At 39.7% G+C, this 24016-nt stretch overlaps 1 protein-coding gene and 1 pseudogene across 1 annotated transcript in view; both read left to right on the top strand.

Moving 5' to 3' along the window:
* The first annotated feature begins 6892 nt into the window (after positions 1-6892).
* On the top strand, positions 6893-7241 carry LOC140623696 (large ribosomal subunit protein P1 pseudogene; annotated as a pseudogene).
* Positions 7242-10178: 2937 nt separating this feature from the next.
* The window catches only part of ARSJ (arylsulfatase family member J), a 79299-nt gene continuing 65461 nt past the window's right edge, over positions 10179-24016 (top strand). The window contains exon 1 of the mRNA XM_072810214.1: positions 10179-10934. Coding sequence (XP_072666315.1) covers positions 10543-10934 — 392 coding nt within the window. The 5' untranslated portion in view covers positions 10179-10542. The remainder of the gene's footprint in view (positions 10935-24016) is intronic.

The raw sequence follows: 24016 nt of genomic DNA, 5'->3' as shown, positions 1-24016 counted from the left end.
GAGACTGCACTCCTGAAATTCCTGAACAGGACCAAAGACAACTCGCTTCTATTCACTCATGGCCCACATCTGATTCCCGGGAAGCCCTGAAGCATCCTTTGTCCTGTCCAACTGTGGGAGACCTGGCCAGTCCCTGTGAGCCCCTCTCTTCCTTTGACTCATTGGCAGACAGTCCTGAGGCTTTCTCAAGCAGCAGCCAGACACCAGACTACTTGAATCTCAGGAGGTTGGCCCCTCCCTCCTCAGGCCCATGTAGGCAAGGTTAGGAGTTCTCAGGGCACACCAACCACTTATGAAAATGTCTCTTCACATATACCCTCCAATCTCCACACACTCTGACCCTTTTAATACCTTTGCATAGGTAAGAATATTAAGAGTTGTCAAACTGGTTTTTAATAATCTCCTTTTGAAAACTGGCATCTTGCTCTGGCACACCTCTTTGGAAAATCATACCTTTGAATCTTGGTGGCTCAGTTACAACTTCTGATTTAATAGTCTGTTAAAAGTATTTTATAATCATCTGTCATTGAAATTTCTGTATCATTTAAAAGTTAGAAATAGAAGAGTTTGGGTGGCCCGGGTGGCTCAGCGGTTTAGCGCCGCCTTCAGCCCAGGGCCTGATCCTGGAGACCCGGGATTGAGTCCCATGTCGGGGTCCCTGCATGGAGCCTGCTTCTCCCTCTGCCTGTGTCTTTGCCTCTCTCTCTCTCTCTCTCTCTCTCCCTATCTCTCATTAATAAATAGATAAAATCTTTAAAAAAAAAAAGAAATAGAAGAGTTTCCCTACATATATAGTAAATTAAATTTTCTGTTGGGCTTTAACTTCTTTTTCATTTAGCTCTCTAATTTCAACTAGATATGTTTTTCTCTTGATATGTGCTATAAGATATGGGTTAGTAAATATTTTTATGTGGTTTTATAATTACTCAATTGTTATGTTCATCATTCTAAATGCTTACTTCCTTTTATGTTGAAAAGTTTATTTTCACATATTATTTTCTTATAGCATTGGATCAGATTTTGGCCTCTCCTTTCTTTCACTTTAATCAGTATTAAATTATTGTTGTATAGTAAGTTCTATCTGGTTAGGTAGGACCTATATGTCATTTGTTAAGAGCTGATCATGCATATAAGAATAATTCAGAAACTGGGAGCTTTCGAACCAACAGTGGAATGAGTCTCAGAGGTATATTCTTATCAGATAATTTATATAGCGACAGTGCAGAGGCGGTTTGTTCTTTACAATGACTGGTTATAATATTACAGTTTTCTTAGTGATAGGGGATAGGTTAAAAGTGGTTACCTTATGCTAATTTTGGAGAACAACTTGTTTCGTCTATGTTACTCTTCTTATAAATATTATCTCACATGTTGAGTTCTGAATTATCATTAGAATAAGGTTTTATTGGAATGACATTACACTGAAAGTTAATTTAGGACAAATGACAACTTAAAACAAGCCTTAATACTGCTTGCAGTGGACAAAAGCTGTTCTATGTGCTTTCAAATATTAACTCATTTAATTCTCAAAAGGACTGTGGTCGATTTAATTACTGACTCCATTACATCACCTCTTCTGGCATCAACAACTTTTTTACAGCCTCATCCTGAGAGGGATGTATTTCCCACCACTTAACTCTGAGCTTAGTTATAAGATTTGCATCACCCAGCAAGAGGTAAGCAGATAAACAGAGTCTGGAGATGTGGCTGCTTGGTATAGCTTGATTTCTTGTGCTTCAGCTATGCCCTGAGATGAATTTGTGTCCATCCCACTGATCGCAGGAGGAGATGGGAAACAGTTGGAGCAGAGCTAGCCCTGCAAATCCTCAAATCCATGAGAATTGTGGATTTTTGTTGCTTTAAGCCTTTGAATTTTGGGGTAGTTTGTTAAAAGCAACATTGTTTGGTGATAAGTAATACGCCACACCATGAAGTAGGTATTATTATCATCCATATTTTACAGATGAGAAAAATGAGGCAAAGAGAGGCTCAGTAACTTATTAGCTAGCAAGTGGGCAGGCAGTATGATTCCACAGGGCATGTTTTTGATCATCATTACAACACTGAGTTCTTAGTTTGGAAAACAGTTTACTCAAAACTGTGTATTCAAATATTTTCAACTCCCAATCTAAATGTATACTTTTCTTTATAAATACTGCACGTGTCTCATCTAGTTCATCTAACATATGATTTGATGATTATCAGTTTCTATTTTGAGTTAAAACCCTGTTTTATTTTCAAACCTACTTTGTTCATCAATACTTCAATATTATAGAGCTCTATCATTATCTATGTTGGTAAATTCAAAGAAAGAAAAAGTTTTACTCAGGTATTTATGGAGACCTTATTCCAATGAATGAACACTTACTATGTTCCTTATCTCACCATCCTCTTCACTCTTTACTTTATTGACCTTTCTCACTTCCTGTTGTGTTAGTTCTCTGGTTCTTAGCTATTTGATATTCTGTTCTCTTATGATGTCCTTCTCTTGTTTTCCATCTTTTTATATAACCACCTGATGTAACTTAACCTTTATTTCACATATAAAATGATAATTATAGCATCTATCTGCATAAGTTGTGAAGAGCACTGGGACAGTTCACAAAAAAGCACTTAGCACTGGGACAGTTCATGAAAAAGCACTTAGCACATAGCTGGCACCATGCCATGACTGATAATGTTTAATAAAAGTTGCTATCTTTGCAGTTATATTTCTCTTGCTATTTCTTGGTTTCCTTAGGGGTCCTATTTCATCTTCCCTATCTTTAAATAGTTTTGTCCTAAGCCCCTTTCTCACTTCTTATTCTCCATAGTTCCTTAGGAAATTTTACCCACCTTAACTAGATGTGGATACAATTTTCTCTCCTCCCTTGTTCTCTGAGGTCCGGACCCATATATCCACCTATCTACTGTACTCCTCCACTGGGATGTGTTTCACATATCTCAAGTTCAACACCAGAGTAATTTTTTCCACCTAGTCCTCAAACCTGCTAGTCCTTTCATGACTTCTACCATTATAAATTGTCATTCAGGCAATTTCCTCCAAACCAGAAACTAGGTATAACCATTTATTCCCCCCTCATTTTTATTCTCCAATCACCAACTTCTATTGGTTTCATCACTCTGTCTTAAAAATTCATATGATTTTTATTCTTATGATTTACATTATTCTTATAGTCTTTTTGATTCACATGATTTTTATAAATCCATATAGTCCAAGCTTGGGGATATGCTACTTTCTGAATGCCAGATCAGGCACTTACTCTTACTGAGTAGGCTTGACTCTAGATTTCACAGCTATCGAGCCTCATTGAGACCAGATACTGAAACATTCCTGTCTCAGGAGGTCAGTGCCTTAGACCTTTGGCCCATGCCACAGGAAGAATACTACAAATCCTGCCTAAAGGCACCACTATAGATGAACTGGATTCAGAACTTAACTTTTCCTTCCCGTCTTTCCTTTCCAGTGCATCTGAATCCAGCAGTGCCTGCGTGGGCTGGCTATTGCCCCTGTCACTCACTCGTTTAAGCTTTAATACCTTTCCCTTCTTTTTTTGATCCTGTTGGCCTGGCTATATCTCAACTTTATTCTTCCTGCCATCTTACAGAAACTCACTGTTTAGCCCTCAGCTGTTCTGACTCTAGATTTATCCAACCATTTTTTAGCTGTGTTTCCCATATTGTATTTGATAAATGGCACCAATCTCATCCATTAAGTAATCCTATTAAAACTTGATGCTGCAGCTTCTAAGTCAGTGGTTTTTAAAACCCTATACATGCCAGAATCACCTGGAGAGCTTTTCTTAGCATAGATATTCCCAAATTCTGAAATTTTGATTTAGGTCTTGGGTGGAGCTGGGAATTAAAAAAAAAAAAAAAAAAAAAAAAAAAGGCCCTAAAGGAATCTGATGAGCAGCCAGGTTTAGAAATTGATATTCTAAACAGAAAACTGCTATGTAAATAATAAAGAATTTTACTTACAATTTAGGCAGTAAGAATGGATTTTAAACTAGTAGAAACTACCAGGTTTTCCCATTGTAAAAATTCTATTTAAAAGTCTGCTTTCAAACATTTGTTTAATGAAAGATCTCTTCTTTGACAGCTCAGACTTTCTGAGTTTCTAATGTCAAAAACCGTGTTACTTTTGGGTAGCTATGTTTACACACTCTTGAAATTTTAGTGTCACTCATATTACTCAAGTTATTACAGCTTATTTCAACAGAGACTTCCCAAGAAAGAGAAGTAATCTTTACTTAACAATTACTAGATCAGCTACTTAACCACCCTAATCAGAGAGCCCTTGTTTCTTCAAACAATAGCTCAAAGCAGTCTTAGTTCTATAGCCTAATAAAGAGTTAGTAATGATGAATACGGAGTTGATTATATAGAATGCATATCAAAATGACTATACTAGGACAAATGTTTCTTTTAGACTGCATGAATATATCCTTGGTGACTATTCCCTCATTTTTAAGTACTTTAATGTACGTATAAATGCAAACAAGCAGCAATGGAGTTTTAAATCTTTTTAATAGTCTATAAATCCCTGGAGTGGCTATTTTCACAACTTTTTAAGCCTACATTTAAAAATTAGAAGTATCTTTTAAGCATCTAAGTACATGTTTTGTTGAAAATAAATGCCTATAAAAGAAAGGAAATAGGGTGGGAGGCATGCTTTCTTACTAAGCAAAAACAAAAACATGCTCTCTTACCAAGCAAAAACAACTTATCTAGGTGTATGCAGTAGTAAGCTAGGGCATTTCTGCCCATGCATACTGGGGGCTATGGAAATGTCTTTATGGTGAGGATTAACATTGATATTTCAAAGAAATATTGTGCAACTATCCATTTTAGTGCTTGTGAATTTCTTAGCTTCTGTATTTACAGATTGGTTGGTTCCTCATATCCACTCCTTCATTCTACCTGCCATCCCTGGGCATCCTCTACCCTTGGTATGTCCCCTAAAGAGCCTCAGGCCACACTGTGGTGCTTTATTCTGATCGTCCTCTCTGATGGTGACCTCCCTGGCAATACATTCTATTATTTCTTTTCTTTTTCCATCACCCAAAGAAGGTCCATATTGGGTCCCTGGTTCCTTTGTCACTTGTTTTCTTCTGAGGTGATTAATTACTCCTTTCCAAACTTTTAACAAATACCCCTATCCCAGAAGATGATGTAATCATAGCATATTTCTTTAACTTAAGGAATATATTGCTGTAGAAATTTCACACCGTGGCAGTTGTGTGATTCTAGTCTTTACTCCCTCAAATCTCTCCCTAAAAATATCCTGGGATATCTTTTCCTATATTTTCATCATGTCTCACTCTTACCAAAAATCTTTAATAGATTCAGTTGCTCTCAGGGTACAATTCAACTCCTCAAATTTTTATGGACTGAAGCCACTTATTTGTAGCTTCTATGTCTATAAATCCATCCCAGAAAGGACCTTAATATGATTTAGTTAAGTACTTTTCCATGTTATGTCCTATTCAAAGGACCTCACCACTCTTAATGCTCCCCAAATCAGTCCCAGCCCTTCATACCTTTTCAAAGCTTCTCGATATCTGGTATGATCTGAACTTCCTAACATCATTTGTCATACTCTCCCAGTCCAAATTTTTCTCAGCCAATTGGTCTTCTCTTTCCTTTTACCTGAAGTGCCTTTCCTTTAACTTCCTCTCTTCTTTTTTTGTCTTTTAAGATTTTATTTATTTATTCATGAGAGACACACACAGAGAGAGGCAGAGACATAGGCAGAGGGAGAAACAGGCTCCCTATGAGAAGCCCAATGTGGGACTTGATTCCAGGACCCAGGGATCACGACCTGAGCCACAAGCAGAAGCTCAACCACTGAGCCACCCAGATGCCCCAACTTCCTCTCTTCTTTCCCAAATTGTGATTGTCCTTTAAGGTATAGCTTCAGTCCCACCTCCTGATCAAGCCTCACCTGAATAATCAGTCCACACTAATGTTATCCTTAAGCAATTCTATTTCCTCTTTCTCTCTCTTTACTGAATCAAATAGTACCTTTAATTTTTATAATGCCATTCCATAACTAGAAGACTTACATCTAAGCCGAAATAAACCTACAGTGTGGTTCCATAAGTGAAGCTGATGCCTGAACGCCAAAAATGCTTGCTTTAAAGTCAGGAAAAACAGCTAAGTTATAGAGGGTCTTTAACCTGGGATTTCATGAGGACGCTAAAACTACTGCTTACAGTGCATGAAACACAATCCTATAATGAGAAATGCGAAATTTATGTGCTTATAATACCAGTATATGTACAGTAAAGCATAGGGCATTCAACAGCCTCTGATTTCACTCTCAAAGTATTCCTTATGGATGTGGGAATAACCATTATCCATTTCCCACTTTGGCTCGTGTACCCAACCAATGGATTTTCCCTTTGAGTCACATCTCATTTGGTCTGCTGTAGCATGACTATTCTTGTTTCTTGGCTCTTACTACTAATTGCAACTAGTTCTTAGTCTCCCTTAATATTAGTACTGCTTACTCCAGAAATGGCATTTTTCGGGCCAGAATTTTGCCCTTCTGTCCTAAATGTGGAGAACATGCATACCTTCTGTGAAGATTAGAATTCTCTAACTCTGGCAGCTGTGTTCTCTCTGTGCTGTGTGGCTAGAAAAGATCTTAATGTCCATTTGTAGGAAGATTATCTTTTGAAAAACATGGGGTTTTGAAGACCGACGTATCTGCCACGTCTCAGTTTGTTTCCTGTAAAAAAGTGGTAACTGCTTTTACTCAGCAGCCTCTAAGGTGCTCTGTCCTCCCATCTTTCCTCGGAAACTAAGGCCAGGATGGGTGAGGCCCTCACTTCATCCTATGACTTGCACCTTGCCTGGCAGCACCCACTCAGCACTCATCCACACCATGGCCCCCAGCTGGGACCTCACCTGTTTCTACTCAGCCCTCATCCTGCACAACTCAGCCCTCATCCTGCACAACATGGTGACCATCACAGAGAATAAGAGCAATGCCCTCATTAAAGAAGTGGGTGTAAATGTTGAACCTTCTGGTCCAGGCTTGTTTGCCAGGCCCTGGCCAGCGTCAATACCAGGAGAGCCTCATCTACAGTGTAGGAGCAGAAGGACCTGCCCCAGCAGCTGGTACGCCACCAGCAGAAGATCCTGCTCCCTCCACCACTGCTGCCCCAGCTGAGAAGAAAGTGGTAGCAAAGAAAGAAGAATCAGAGGAGTCTGATGATGACATGAGCTTCAGTCTTTTTTTTTTCTTTTATGATTTTATTTATTTATTCATGATAGACACAGAGAGAGAGGCAGAGACACAGGCAGAGGGAGAAGCAGGCTCCATGCAGGGAGCCCGATGCAGGACTTGATCCTGGGTCTCCAGGATCACACCCTGGGCCGAAGGCAGGCGCTAAACCTCTGAGCCACCGAGCGATTCCTGAGCTTCAGTCTTTTTGGCTAAACTTCTTCTGATCTGTTCAATAAAAAGCTAAACTCTTAAAAAAGAGGGGTGGATAACAGAAAATAGCATCTCCCTCAGTTTAAAGGTTACTTCCCTGTGCCACCTCACCCACTAACTGCACACAGTCTAAGTCAGCTTTCTTCCTTCTAAAATTTCTTTTGATTTTATTCCTTTGCTTCAGAATACTGCAGAATAGTAGAGAACTTTTGGAGTTTGAGATGCTTCATTGATGAGCATATCTATTGCAGTCAACGGTAAGTTCCACAAAAGCAGATGCTGTGGCTGATTTAGTTAACCATTACTTCCCCAGCTACTAGCATTGGCCCAGCTCCCCAGATATTTGTTGAATAGAAGAATACCTCATAAAATTGGAAGAGAAGGAAAAGCAATAAAGTGTGTAAAGCACTATATATATACTATAAGGCAGATGTGGGTGTGCAAGTATTCACTCTTGCTTGAAATCTGAACTGAAAAGGGTCCTCTTTCTTGCAGAGCAACATGGACACTTCCTGTGCTATGTCATTCATTACCCCCAACTAAAGTAGCCCATCTATCTGAATGTCTGTTGACATTCAAGCCCCTTGTTAGGCCTACATAGCTGAGGGCCTTACCACAGTGCTTTCCAAACTCCCAATATTCAGTTCACTCATTACATATTGGTGATTTAACTTACAGAATTGCCAGATCATATTTTCAAGTACGCTCATCTCTCCACAGATTAGTCTCCATAGACTAATCAAAATGGCCTCAGGGAAGAAAATAAACTGGTAGAGGGCTACACATGTTAGCAAAAATAACTGCATGAGGCACACTGCAAATTTCAAAGGTGCTGAGTTTCCATTTTACAAATGTTTTGCCTAGAAACTAAATAGGAACTTTAGCAACAAGAGGAATTAAAAACAAATGGCTAAGTGAAACCTAGATTTATGCATAGGCAATTGGGAGGATCTGGCTTTTTTATGTGCCAGCCCATAGTAGGTGTTCAATAAATAACTTGAATAAATTTTGGGAAAGCAAAAACGTCTCAATGGCTCTTGGCGTTGACTGCCTCCTCTATAGACACCACAAATCCCTTTCCTGACTGAGCAGGGCTTTAAAAACCTGTGACTCTAGTAAAAAGCAGGCATATCTTCACAGTCAGGACAAGCTTTTACAATAGTTTCACTCTACATGGTTAAAAATAATAATAAAACAAAAAAACTGATGCAGTTCCTGGAACTCTTAGATGAGAAATAGTTTCTCTACTGCAAGAGTGCAGACTGGGCTTTCAGTTCTCGAGAATGAAATGCGGAACTCCTCTTCGCCCCTCGTTCTTTGCTGGAGATGCCCGGTGGGTAAATCTGGGGGAGAGGACGGGCGGCCTGGGTGGCGCAGCGGTTTAGCGCCGCCTGCAGCCCAGGGCCTGATCCCGGAGACCTGGGCTCGAGTCCCACGTCGGGCTCCCTGCATGGGGCCTGCTTCTCCCTCTGCCTGTGTCGCCGCCTCTCTCTGTGTGTCTCTATGAATAAATAAATAAAAATCTTTAAAAATTTTCTAAAAAAGAATAAGAGAGGACAACTTCAAGACCTTCACGTAGGGAGAAGCTAACGAGGAAGTCAGCCTGTAAAGGCCAGCAACAGCGAAAGGAGATTCAATTTAAAAACTTGTAGTCGCGACTGTTAAAAAAAAAAAAAAAAGGAGAGAGAGAGAGAGAGAGAGAGGCGGGATAAAAGGAGTAGGAAAAATGGGGAGGGGGGGAGTGGAGGGAAGAAAGCAGCAAAGGAAAACCAGAAGAGCGTTAGGAAGAGTATGCGCTACGCAGTTGTTTCTCGGCTCTTCCTCTCACTCCCTCCAGAAGCTCGAGGAAGTTTGCAAGCGCAGCGGTCGGGATGGGCGGGATGGGCGGGAGGGCTCCCGGTTTACGGAGCCGCGAGCACTCGCGCCCGCCCGCCTCGCCCCCGGCGACCCGGCCCGCCTGCGCCCTCGCCCGCCGCGGGAGCGCGGCCGCCGGAGCCCGAGAGCCCGAGAGCCCGAGAGCCCGAGAGCAGCGGGCGCGGCGGACGCCCCGGGCCCCGCACCCCGAGCAGGGCGCGCGCGCACCTTCGCGCCGCGGGCCCCGCCGAGCCTCCTCTCCCCCCTCCGCGCGGAAAGGAAAAAGGGAAAGGCCGAACCTCTCAGCCAGGACCGCACCCTCCCGCCTTCCTGGACGAGCCAGCGCCGAAAGTACGGGTCTGCGATTCACGGACACAGGAGCGGGAGGCGGCGGCGGCAAGGAACGGCCGGGGCCAAAACCAAGCTCGGTTGCCGGCACCGCGCGCCCGTGCGTCCGCCGGCTCCGCGGGGGCCGAGGGGGCGCGGCGGGGAGCGGCCACCAGGCCGGGCCGCGCTCCGCCCCCCACGCGCTCCCGCGGCCCGGAGGACCCGGCGCTCCCGCCGCACAGGGGTGGTTGCCGTGGAGAGAAGTAGGGGACCGCGCTGGTTTGGGTCCCCCCTCACTTCGCCGCCCGGTGTCGGGGAGATTGGCCGACGCCTTGCAGAGGAGCGGGAGAAGTAGAGAGCCCCGGAAAAGTGGAGGAAAGTGGTCAGGAAGTCGGTCCGCCGCGGGCCGCGGGGTGTCTGCCGGGGTGCGAGCGGGGCGCGGCGGCTCGGCCTCGCGGAGCTTTCCCGGCGAGGGGCCCCCGGAGCGCCCCGACGCGCGCGCGCGCGCCCCCGGCCGCCCCGTCCCCAACCTCCAGGGCGCTCCGGCCACAACAGCCCCCACCCCCTCGGGGATTCCCAATTCCTTACTAGACTTTTCTCCCGAGAACTTTGGGGTGTTGGCATTCACTTTTGGGTGTGCGTGCGCGTGCAAGCTGCTCAGGGGAGCGAGGAGGAGGAAGTGAACTTTGACGGAGAAGAGCGACTGTTTTTCCGACGTCTCGGCGCTCGTGGAAGGCGCAGGCTGTTGCACGTGCTGACCGCCGCGAGCTGGAGCGCAGGACGCCTTTCCGGGTGGAGGCAGCCGCCGCCCGTTCGCTCCCCCCCTCCCGCGTGCATGTGTGCGGCGGCGGCGGCGGCGGCGCGCGGGTCTGCGCGTGGTTCTGCGCGTGGAGCCTCAGCCGCGACCCCAGTGAATGGCCCCCGGGGCCCCTGCGGGGCCTGCGCCTCCGCCGCCAGCCTGGGTCGGGCCGGGAAGGATGCTAGCGATGGGGGCGCTGGCAGCCGTCTGGGTCCTCAGCCTCCTCACCTACGGTTACCTGTCCTGGGGCCAGGGCTTGGAGGAAGAGGAGGAAGGGCCCTTGCGAGCTCAGTCTGGAGAGATCCCGGAGCCCAGCACAACTGCCACCTCCCAGCCCCATCTCATCTTCATCCTAGCGGATGATCAGGGATTTAGAGATGTGGGTTACCACGGCTCTGAGATAAAGACGCCCACCCTGGACAAGCTCGCGGCCGAAGGAGTTAAACTGGAGAACTACTATGTCCAGCCTATTTGCACACCGTCCAGGAGTCAGTTTATTACTGGAAAGTAAGTGTTACCACTTCCTATATTTGTTCCTTGGAGAAATGTTAAGCATTTAATTGAGACCCAGCTCCTAATTGAAAGGAGTGACAGACAATATGGGAAACGAGTGGATGAATGAAATGTGGGTATTGAGCTGTGGTGAGTATTAAATGGGATGCCCTCTTCATGATCTTGAACGTCTCCTCTCTGGTCTAGTAGCATTTTGCTTATTCTCAGGAGCCCGCTGTGAAGTGCCTGCCCTCCACGTTTTCGAATGAGATCTGGACTTGTAAAGTCCCACCTACCAACCAGATGTCTCCAGAAGGGGTCTCCTTTTCCAAATCTATTTTGGCTTTTGAGCATGCCCAGATTTCTTTCAGGCGTCACAATACAATTCACAAACACCATCGTTGATAAGAAAGGTGTGCAACTCTTGGTTTGTTCTTAAATCTAGAATTGAGTCATCAAAGTCTTAGGTCTTCGCGGACGTAAAAGGGGCCAAAGAAACAGAGGGAAAGCAATGTAAAATCTGCCTACAAATGACTCTCTCTGGGTCTTTGATAGGTAATTTTATCTAACTGGATCAGTGAAGAGGGCCTTGTGTGATTGATTACCAAGGCAGTTCTCAAGTGCAAGGAAATTCAATGATAAATGTTCAACAGGATTCAAATTTCATCTAAAGTTTTCTGCCATTCCTCACGTCTGTGAATTTTCTGTTTAACTCTGAGAAAAATCGGGTTATTTGGGTGCTTAAGGAAAGCATTTTTAATATTGTTGCCTTGCTATATAGCTAACCTGTCACTTAAGGCATTCGCTCATTTTCATATTCTAATTCTATCCTATTAGAATATAGGTCACTGTTGCTGATTTGCACGTCCAAAGTTAGCCTGTGGAACAGAGATAGACTGGGAGGTCTGGAGGTCAAGCTACCACTGGACACAGGTAGAAGAGAAGCCTTAGTGGTTCAGCATATATGTCCTGTGATTTCAGTCTCAGAGAACTCTGCTTCAGTGAAGTTGTTCTTGGAATTGGATCCTATAAAAGTAGCCAGTATCCATTGGAAAAATAAAGATTATTTTGTAAGAATCTCTGTCTTAGAGAGACTTTTGCTTACGGCATGATTTCCATTGCTTAGCAAACTGTCAGAACTTAGCATCACTGCCAGAAAGGAAAAGAAAAAAATCCTGTCCTTTCCTTTCTTGAGGAAGAAAGATTAAAAAAAAAAAGTCTCCGTGTACTTCAGAATCATTTTAAAGGTTATTTGTGGCATCAGAAAGTCAAGGGCATTTGATATTCATGAAAGAGTGGATTTTTGGCTGGAAAATAAGTCCATCTGGTGGCCTGCAGGTCAAGTTGTTCATGTCTAATCCCAACCACTCTTATTTTGGCTTATGAAATAAATGTGTCATAAAAGCTCACTGAACCTCTTCAACTAGTTGAGAAAGTTTAGATTTACTGGGACAGCCAATGGTAGCTGTAAATATGTACGTGAATTATATGAATTTATCTCTCACAGTAGGGCATATGCTTTAAGGCTTTAGTCTCTGAACATTTAGTTCCTAAACATTATTTTTGCACTAATAAAATGTCTAGGTTTTATCTTTTAATCTTTGTTTACTTAACGACGTGAAACAGAAAATGAAGTTAGAAATAATTCCTAACTTTTGTCTCTTTTAATCGAAGATGATATACAATATTGCATTTGTTTTAGACATACAACATATTGATGCAACAACTCTGTACATTATGGTATGCTCATCACAGTGTAGATAATTTTTCTCTTTTGTCAAACCTTGACCCTCTTGTTCTTTCAATGCAATCAGACATCTAATGAAAAGATTTATTCTCCTATTAAAATTTTCTATTCGTGCAACAAATTGTGTAACTTTTATAGACAGAAATTAAAATAGATGCTATAATTTGATTTAAATTCTTATTTGACTAAACAGTTGAAGACATTTTCAGTGCAGTTCTCTTTTTTTTTTAATTTTTATTTATTTATGATAGGCACACAGTGAGAGAGAGAGAGGCAGAGACACAGGCAGAGGGAGAAGCAGGCTCCATGCACTGGGAGCCCAACGTGGGATTCGATCCCGGGTCTCCAGGATCGCGCCCTGGGCCAAAGGCAGGCGCTAAACCGCTGCGCCACCCAGGGATCCCGCAGTTCTCTTTTTAGACTGAACTTTCCTTTAGATGAATACAAATATAAAAAAGAAAGTAGTTATAGGAGCCTAGTTGTGGACCTAATATTAATTGTGCAGAGCCAGGGATTTTGGTCATTTGTCCTCTCCATGAGCACATGTGTATACTCTCTGGATCTTCTAAACTAAAACAAAACAAAACAAAAACAAAAAGCAATAAAAACCTGACTTATTATGTAAAATATGAAAGGATTCAAATGCTTTCATGTTTATAAAGAAAGTTAAGTGGATTAAAACTGAAGCAATTTTTAGTGCTATTAACAAAACAAGCCTCCTTTTATATTTTGCTGGAGTCAAAATGTAAAAACCTATTCCTTTATACTGCACAAATGTGTAACAAATTCCAGATTTCTCTAATAATTTATTATCATACACGTCTGGCAATGCTGAATATCACACTGTCAGCAAGCATTTACTGTATGCAGATCCCTGTATTGGAGCTCTGAGGAACAAGAGGTAAGCCTTAATCTCTGAATAGTGGCCTTCAAATTCAAGTCTACAAAAATAATCACTCAAAAGCCTAGTTAAAATGCAGATTTCCAGGCCAAACTAGCAATTCAGCTTTAGCAGGTCTGGGGGTGAGCCCAGAAATCAATAGTGATTTAACAAACACCTCATTTCTGATGTTAACATTAATACAAATTAAGGGTATTATTATTAAGTGCTAGCAGCCACTATTCCAGGATAATACATTTTTATCTCATTTCATCTTTATAACACTGTAAGAGATAACTGCTGTTGTTATCTTCATTTTATATAGTTATAGCGAAAAATTTCAAGAGAGGTAGTAAATGCAGGGGTTGCATCCTATGTGTTCAAAGTTGGCGTGGTGATAAAAAGGTAGACTGAGCAAGTGGCTGCCTATGTTTGATTCATTTCAAAGTAATTTTTCTCACTTTTTGTTTTGTTTTTCACAGTTTTAACAAATAAAGACATGGGTAAATGACATCATTTCTTATTAAAAGAGAATATAGTAAAGGCTTCTGGAAGAGAACTAAAAGTTTTCCAAAATTTAGGGGTGCCTGTGTGACTGAGTCAGTTGAGCGTTTCATCCGACTTTTGATTTCCACTCTGGTCATGATCTCAGGGTCATAAAATTGAGCCAGGCATTGGGCTCTGCACTCAGTGTAGAGTCTGCTTGAGGATTCTCTCTCTCTCTCTCTCTCTCTCTCTCTCTCCTTGAGGATTCTCTCTCTCTCTCTCTCTCTTCCCCATCTCCCACACACACTCTCTCTCTCAAATAAATAAATCTTAAAAAAAGAAAAAGGTTTTGCAAATTTAGACATGCATTTTATGCAGACTTTAAAGTAGGAAAAATTGGCAATCTGAACTGCATTTATATTTTTGCAATAATTTTAGTTTTTGACTATTTTGTTATTGATTTTTCTACCTGAAATATCATGCTTTTTTAAAAAAAAATATTTCATTTATTTATTCATGAGAGACCCAAAGAGAGAGAGGCAGACACATAGGCAGAGGGAGAAGCAGGCTCCATCCAGGGAGCCTGATGTGGGACACAATCCAGGGACTCCAGGATCACGCCCTTGGGTGGAAGGCAGACGCTCAACCTCTGAGCCACCCAGGGATCCCCTTGAAATACCATGTTGATCTCCTTGAAATACCTTTATAAAGCAAAGGTAACTCAAATGTGTATTTGTAACAGGATATTTGATAAATTCATTTGTGTTAAAACAACCCCTGCTTCTTGCTGAGGGTAATCACTCTCCCAACTTCTAACACCTCAGGTTAATTTTTGGCTTTTTTTGAACCGTATTTTAATGGAATTATAGAAAATGTACTCTTTCATGTCTGACTTCTTTCTCTTAACATGTTTGTAAAACTTTTCCATGTTATTGCCTGTAGATATAATTCATTCATCCTCACTACTGACCAGTGTTCTTCTGTATAAATATAATACAATTAATTTATCCATTCTACCGTTGACAGACATTAGGGTAGTTTCAAGTGTTGGGCCATTATGAATACTGCTGCCATGAATGTATTTGTATGTGCTTGTTGATGAACATATGTATATGTTTCTCTTGGATAACCATCAAGAACTTTGATTGCTGGGTTATGGGAAAGTGTGTTTTCATTTGCTGTAGCTGCTGCCCAACAGTTTCCCAAAGTGATTCCACCAGTTTACACTCTTATCAACACACACTCTTAGCAGTGTATGGAGAGTTGTATTTGTTTCACATCTTTGTCAACATTTGATATTTTCTTCTTCAATTTACTCATTCTGGTTGTTATGCCCTGGTATACTATCATGGATTAAATTTGCATGTCTCTGATGACTAATGAAGTTGAGTATCTTTTTGTATTTTTATGACTACTTGAATTTTCCCTTTTAAGAGATATTTATTTAAGTCTTTGCCTATTTTCTCATTAGGTGATTGTTCTTCCTTGTTGATTTGTGGTAATTATTTATATGTTCTGTTTCTTTGTCAGATATTTGTACTGCAGATGTCTTCTTCCATTCTGTGGCTTACTTTTTCACTCTTAATAGTGTTTTTTGATGAGCAGAAGGTTTTAATTTTATTGTAGTCAAAATAATTATCTTTTTCTTCTTCTGTCCTACTTAAGATATCTTTGACTAAATCAAGATCATGACAGTGGTCTTTTTTTCCTAAATGTTTTATTGTTTTATTTTTATATTTAGATCTATAATTCATCTGAAATTAATTTTCTCTTATGATATGTCAGGGTTCAAGATTATTTTTTTTCCATGTGTACCTCCATTTGGCCCACACTATTTATTAAAAAGACCATACTCTATCTACACTGTAGTGTCACTTTTTCATAAATCAGAAAAATGTAGATGTTTGGGTCTATTTCCGGACTCTGTTCTGTTCCATTAGTCTCTTTGTCTATCCTTGTGCCAATAATACATTCTTAACTATTAGTTTTATAATATTGATATCTGGAATGTAAGTTCTCGTACTTGTTCTCCTTCAAAATTGCCTTAGCTCTTCTTTAATAGTTCATTCATTTTAATATAAAAGAAGGGAAAATATGGATGTACAAATGCAAATAAGTTGGAAGATTCGGTTTTGGAGTATGGAGTAGTTCTTTTTTGAATTATTCTACTTTCAAAGTGAAATAACAAATGAGGTCATTAGCTGAGAATAAAGATCTGGAGGTTTAAATACAGAAATAGAAAATATTCCTCCAGGAGAATGAGAAAGTGAATTAAGTAGAGAAATGCTATACAAAAACAGGGCATTCAACTGAGCCCACTTGAGATTTGTGGTCATAAATTTAAACAGAGACAAGTCATAATTTGTTTGTTTTTCTTGTGCCATGGCCAGGTGCTGTGCAGAAGAAGCGTCATTGAAGAGGTAGATTCAACTAGATTTGGGGCTTTGCCAAATGAATTAAATAGAACCATGGACTCTAAATTGTCAAGGAAAAGGGGAAGACAATAAGAGGTTTATGTTCTCTAAGAAATTATCAGGGTCAATGAATTGACTATCTGGCTGGGGTTGAAGTGAGGACACTATAATAAACTTGGAATGCTAGATAGATAATGGTAGTTGGAGAAGTGCGTGCTTAGAATCAAAATTGTGTGAGTGGTACAGTTTTGGGCAATTACAGGGGAATGGATGCTAAGGTGAAATAGAAGAAAACATCTTCAGAAATGAGGAAGGCAACATTTTAGAAGGGCAAGGTGTTAGATCACTTCAGTGTACATTAAAATCATTAACAACAATGGGAGAAGCAGTATTGAAGAGGATGGTGAACCAAGTGGTGGAATCATTTATGACTGGGAGGTAAGGGGCAGGGTTTGGAAGTGGGTGGGTAAGGGAGTAAAACAGAAGAAATAGTCTATAGTCTGCTACTTTGCTTTTCAAAAGAGTTAGGCTTTTAAAAAAGACAAGAGCCAAAAATGCCAAAAGTGCAAGTGAAGAACTAGGAGGACACTCATCCGTGCTTCAGGCTCTGTGATAATGGGGTAGGGGTAAAAGAACAGCCCCAAATTGAGAGGATATCAGGGATGCCCAGCAATCAACTAAAACAAGAAGGTGGGAAGAAAGTCCAAGAAAGAGAGGAGGTCATAGTAAATTTTGCCAATGACAGATTTTCAGTAACAAAAGTCTTCTTGGCAAGGGTTAGGGAGTTAGTAGCAGAGAGGGGTTGATGTAGAGTAGAGATGTACAGAGATATATGGAGATTAGAACCTGAATGAAAGAAGATACATTGGGAAGATTGAAGTTAGAGCGAAAACATAAGTGGCGTTGAAAGGCATGGTACAAGTTTTTTCCAGATGATCTCCAAGGAAATGATGTGTTCAGTTTTAATTATGGTCTCATTCTGGAAATTGACTGAGCTCCTGACCCTTCATCACCAACTACTGCAGCCATACTGTGTACAGTCAGGCATACTGTCAGGAGCCCTGGGACCTCATTTGGTCCAGGAAGAGAGGATCCATATAGGCCTTGTCTGTATCCTGCAATGGGCTGTACAGGCAGGGAAACATGTCTTTTAGGAGTTTACAAACTATTTTTTCTGGATATGAAATTATCAATTAACAATTATTTTAGTGTTGAAAACTCTGAAAAAGTAATTGAATTCTTTTAGCCACTCTCACAGAGAAAGATTCAAGGACACTAAGGGGATTAGGATTTGACTATTCCATTTCATAGGCATGTGGGTACATATACACATTTCCCCTCCACTTCTATCGTAAACATAACATCGTCATGCATGCTTTCTCTTCCATCCACTTCTTTTATCCAAAGCCTGATTTTAAGTAGTGTTCTATACACTGAGAGTACACAATAAATATCAGTTGCTAAGAGTTCACTTATTGCATTTGTAAATATTTAGTTAATGCATAAACATCTAGAGAAATGTTTATGGTTAGAAGTTTAGAAGAAACAATTTTTTTCCAAGGCTCACTTTAGCTTTGGGAAATGAATATAACAACAAATGGAGAGGATGGCTTTAAAGCCTCACATATCCATTTCAAAAAGAACAGCTCTGTTGAGGAGACCATTCAACAAATAGCTGCCTATTCCTGTTTGACCTCATGGGTTTTTCTGACAGTAGAATCATGGTCAAGTAAGCTATTGGCACACTCTTGTGATCAAAGTCCCTAATTTTAAATGAGTCTTTTAAAAAAGATTCCCTTTGAAATGAACCTCTATTCAGGTAATCCTGGATGAGTTTCCTGAGTGGCTGTTCTGAAAGCTGGAAATTTATCCAGGTGTGGAGAGTTGAGAACATTTTGTTTCATCCAAATGACCTCTCCCAGAGATCAAAGGTGGTAGAAGCAAAAGACTCAGAGCCCCTGCTTCTAATATGAGCTCAGTATGAAAGCCTCTTTTATTTAAAAGTTTGGTTTCATTCAGATTTTGTCTCACAGCAATATTCCAGAATTAATTCCACTGTAATCTTTTTCTGTATTTCACTTTGATATAATTAGAATATGTTGCAATGTTCTTTTATCCTTCTAGATAGTAAATAATCCCGGTAGTGTTACCTCTTTGAGACCATCATTCCCCTGTGTGCTCAATGGCAAAAAAAAGACTTTTTACCTCTAATCATTTACTCCTTCTGTCTTCTAATTTGCCCAGCATATTTGCTTTACTCAGACATGACTCTCATTACATCACCAGCCTTAGTAAACATGCTCCCTGGTTCGCCACTGACTACCACAGAATGGGAAAAGAAATTGTTTACTGACACTTATTGTGCCATTCACTTTTCAAACATCCTGTCATTTGATCTTCGCACCTTCATTGAGGTGAAATATTTTTATTATTTTGGAAAATATTTATGAGATGTTTAATAAATGTCTTCCTTCCATGGACCATATATAAAAGTTATAGAGAAATATCTAAATTGATCACACAGCTTGTAAGCAGCAGAGCCTGTATTTAAACCTGAATTTGTGTGGCTTCAAAAAGACCACTGGTGTTTTCATCCCCTCATTCTGCCCAATATGAAAAGTGTAAGCACCTTTGTCCAGTCTGTAAAAAAGTTTTTAGCTGTGTTTTCTCCTCTCAACCTTCACACTCCCCTCCTGCAAAAAGGATGATTCATTGTTTCTTGAACACATTCCACACTTCACTTTCTTCCTCCTTTTGCCCATACAGTTTCCACTCCTTGGAATTCATGCCCTATCTCTCTTTGCCCAAATGCTAGCTGCTCAGACTCACCTAAAATGCTATCCATCCTGTACAGCTTTCCATGATTCCTTATCCAGAAAGAATTTATTCCAGTGATGACCTTTCATAATTCTTTCTATTACTGTCTTACTACGCATGATTTCCACGTCATTCATAGCTGTCACTGGCCCTCATACCTCCCTTGCCAGTCCTCAGAGCAGACTCTGATTTATAATCTCCCATGAATCTCACAGTGTTTCGTACTAATAGGCAGTAAGTATACATGTGAAGAATGAACGAATGAATGAATGAATAGATGAATGATTATGTATGTCCCTCTGACAGGCAATGTGATAGAGCAGAATAGCATAGAATTTATAGTGAGGAAAATCTCACTATAAATTGATTCAGTGTTGATTCAGTGAACAAATTCCTGACTGTGTTATCCTGAATAAGTAGTTTAATCTAAGACTCCGTGGTTTCACTATAGAATAAGGATATTATTTGTATTACCAACCTTAAATTGAGGAAATTTGTGAAAACAGTCCAAAAATTTTTAAAGATTTTCATAGCTTTTAAGTAAAAATTCTTTTAAATTTAGAGCTACGGCTCCATAATTTTCAACCATATACAAACTTTAAAGGAACTGTTTGTTATTTTTAAAAGTTTTCTGTGATACAGTCCTATCTCTTTTCCAATTTCAATTGATCAGTGCAAAGAGTTGAAATTAAATCCCATATGTTTTAATTTCTATACACAGATTTTTTTTTCACATGATATTGTTAGTTCTGAGATGTTCAGGAAGGTTATTGGGGCTTTTTTTTTTTTTTTCAATTTCTGTACTTGGAGATTGTGTTATTGTCCTTGTGCTTGGAAGAATCTGAATGAACTCTATAAGCTTGTGACTGCTGAAAGCAAATGCATCTTTAAACAATGACATTAAGAGTATAACATACTAAATGAGAATAAATGAAAATAGGGTAATGAAAAGGCCAGTGATTAATTACTTCAAATCCTTCAATCAACAATAGCGTTAAAATTTTATTGAATATCATTAACACCTCTCATTCAAATTTGAATATCAGTTCACCCTAGGGACTACCATTCAGCAGGTACTCAATAAATAGTTTTGAATTAAGATGTTGCTCTTGGCTTCATGGGAATTGGAATTTTATATGCTCTATGACCACTATTTCAGTCACACACACACCCCCCCCCCCAAGTGATTGTATTGCCTGCAGCATCTGCCTCGAACACTAGGACCTGGTGAAATTTCAACACAGTTGAAATCATATCACTCCCTTGGTCATAATCTTTTAGCAACTGCCTTGACCTGTAGGCTAAAGTCCCATTCTATAAAGAAATCCCTAAGCATTTCTATATTAGAATCTTCAACATAGGGCTTCTGATAAGGTTCTGGTGCAATCTCCTAACACGTTCTGATTTATATCTTTTCTGGATTGTCACCGCCAAGGTACTTGTACTTTCCCACAAGGGCTATGCCCTCAACTTCCCTGTTTCCGTATAAGCAGGTTTCTCTTACTAGAATATCACTTATTCTCTTCATTGCATCTCTCCAGACCCTCTACTACCTTCATCTCCAATCTTTCTCTGACCACTTTCTTACCTCACACCAGGCAGAGTCAACTGCAATCTTCTCTGTCCCTACAGCTCTCCTCTTTATGTTTTTATAATATTTGTAATGATTTATGTACCTATTTCCTCTCAATTCCAAAATGTACAAACTTCTGCTTTTTAAAAAATTTTATTTTATTTATCTAAGAGAGAGAGAAAGAGAGAGAGAGAGCAGGGGAGGGGAAGAGGGAGAGAGAATCTCAAGCAGATTCCACACTGAGCAGAGAGCCCAAAGTGGGGCTCGACATCACAAACCTGAGATCATGACCTGAGCTGAAAGAGTCAGACGCTTAACTGATTAAGCTACTCAGATGCCCCTAAACTGTAAACTTCTTACAACATAGTTTTTTTTTTTTAAAAACATATCCTATTGATTAAAAGGAAGAATCCTGTAAGACATCAGACACATAACTTAAGTTTTATATGCCTCATTTCCTCATGGGAAAATGGCCATGATAATTATATATAAAACCTTGATAATCTTGGTTATTATCTTCATGCTGGACTTTAAGCTATCCCACAAATAGTGAATGTTGATAAGCAGACACTCAATAAATATTTCTTCAATGATTGTACTGAATCAAGTGAAAAGGTCTTAATGAGAAGATATTCAAAAATATGTTAAGTGATTTATGGGTGACGTACATGAGTTTATTCTAAATTTTAGGAGTTTCCATATTTTTCAATGATTAGTACTGTGGCTTAAAATTTTAAAGGAATGTTACAATTTAAAAATTGTCAACATCTGCATCACCATTGCTGATCAACTGAGATTTGATACTATATTTCATAAAGTTAGGTGGACGTAAATATTTAGATTGGTAACATTTTAACAATTGTTCAAGTGTAATTTTAAACTTTATCATGTTCACAGAAAGCAGCGATGTTAAGTGGAAGTTATTTGAGAAGCAGTGTGCAATGTGGAAAGAACAGTAGGCATAGAGTTGAAGACCTGGGTCTAAATGCCAGTTTTCACCTATGGTGAAACCTTTGGTAGGTTACTTCATGCCGTTGAGTCTCCTCATCAAATGAGAGTATAGGAACTAATTCTCAGGTTTGGTTATCATATTAAATGAGACCATGTTGGTGAAAGCACATAGAATATTGCCTGACATATAATATAGATGCTCAATACATTCTAGTTTTAAGTTTGAATTCTACAGGGCATTTATTTTGAACAAAAAAGGAAAAATTTTTTTCTGAAGTCTCAACTACTGTTTTAATTTTTTTTTAAAGTAAAAGATTTTATTTATCTATTCATGAGAGACACAGAGAAAGAGAGGCAGAGACATAGGCAGAGGGAGAAGTAGGCTCCATGCAGGGAGCCCAAGGTGGGACTCCATCCCGGGACTCCAGGATCATGCGCTGAGCCAAAAGCACTCAAACACTGAGCCACCCAGGCATCCCTACTCTTTTAATTTTTTTCCAAAGTAGGGATGTGTACAGCCTTACCAAAAATTGTGACAATACTCACAAACCTTTTGCAAACGTTTACTTTATATAGGCTTTATACACCTTTTCTTGAGTATGATATGATATGACAGCCAACATACAGATAGAATTCTTAGAATTCAAAGGGGTGTCACACATAATTTTTTTCCAACCCCTTCACTTTATGACAATGAATAGGACTCTTCTTTCCACTGACTAAACAAAATCAATAATATCACATCTCTATTATAATACCAACACCAATCTGCCAACCACTTTGGCCTAGTAAGAGACAAGCCAGAAGATATTCACTAGGTCATTGTCCCCTTACTGAGGAGATATATTAATGTGCTTTTCTCAATATTTGGTTGTTCTCAGACTTGATTGGAGAGGTTAAGGGAACCAGATTTGGATGAGAAAGAGGCTAAGGAAACTAACTGGACCCTATGGGAGTTCTGGATTGTTCTGTGCACAGTGTCCAAACAGGCTTTGTGAGCATGGTTTGGCAACATTTTATGTCCAATAAGGTCCACCCAAGAGGTACACATAGCAGAAAGAACATAAGTGGCAATCAATACTTGAGTAAATCCACGACCACAAATCCAAAATAGGCACTCAAAAGTGCCCAGTGATTTTTTTTAACTTCCTCTAGTATGTGTTCCATTCTTTAGAACTACTATTTCAAAATTTCTCATCTCCTCAGACTGACAATATCCTCTAATCAGCTCATTATCTTATTTCAAAATTCCATTGACAGAAGCAATAATGAATAATCTATGCCATAATATTAATGTATACTATAAATTATCTATAATTTTAACATTTTTAACACATCTGTAATTTATCAGAAATTTATAAAAAGATTTGCCATAATCTTGGATCTGAAGACCTCAAAAATTTTTAAATTGTTTTATCAGACATTAAAAAATTATCTTTGGGGTTAAATATTTTAAGATTAAAGACTGTGTTATATCCTTTGAACACAGCAGGTTCTTGCAAAGAATAAGGCTATCATAAAAGAATGTGAACTGAGTGTATCAGACTCATCAGATTAAGTCTTTTTTAGTTTAGGGCACATGGATGGCTTAATTGGATAAGCATGACTCTTGATTTTGGCTCAAGTCATGATCTCAGGGTTGTGAGATCTAGCCCATGTCAGGCTCCCCACTGGGCATTGAGCTTGCTTAAGATTCTGTTTCCCTCTGCCCCTCCCCACCATAGGGAAAATTTTGTTAGTTTAGAAATTATTTAACACACTTGAAAATATAAGCTCAAATACTTGAAATCAGTTGTCATTTGTTTGTTTATTTATTTTCTGGTTTGGTTCTAGTTTGTCTTTCAGTGCTCTGATGTGTAATTTAATCGTAAATTTTTCTAAATAAAAGATTTAGTTGAAGATAAAATCTTGGGAATAGAGATATATCATTTATTTGACACAACAATTGTTAAAAAATATATGTATGTATGTATATATATTATCCTATAATATACATTCTCTAATTTGTCTATGTATGAATATTTCTCCTTCTCCCAATATGTATATAGGCTTCATAACTCAGGGGTAATTATTATTATCCACATTTTATATATGAAGAAATCAAGCTCATAGAAGTAAAATATTTTGGCCAAGATACCATAATAAGTAATAAGGCTAGAATTCCAACCCTAACACTATGATTGTTCTATTATACTACTCTGATTGTTGACAAGGTGGGGTTTAGTATAG

This window comes from Canis lupus, chromosome 33, assembly GCF_048164855.1.
Source record: "Canis lupus baileyi chromosome 33, mCanLup2.hap1, whole genome shotgun sequence".
Taxonomy (NCBI): Eukaryota; Metazoa; Chordata; class Mammalia; order Carnivora; family Canidae; genus Canis; species Canis lupus.
This window is presented reverse-complemented; position numbering and strand designations above follow the sequence as displayed.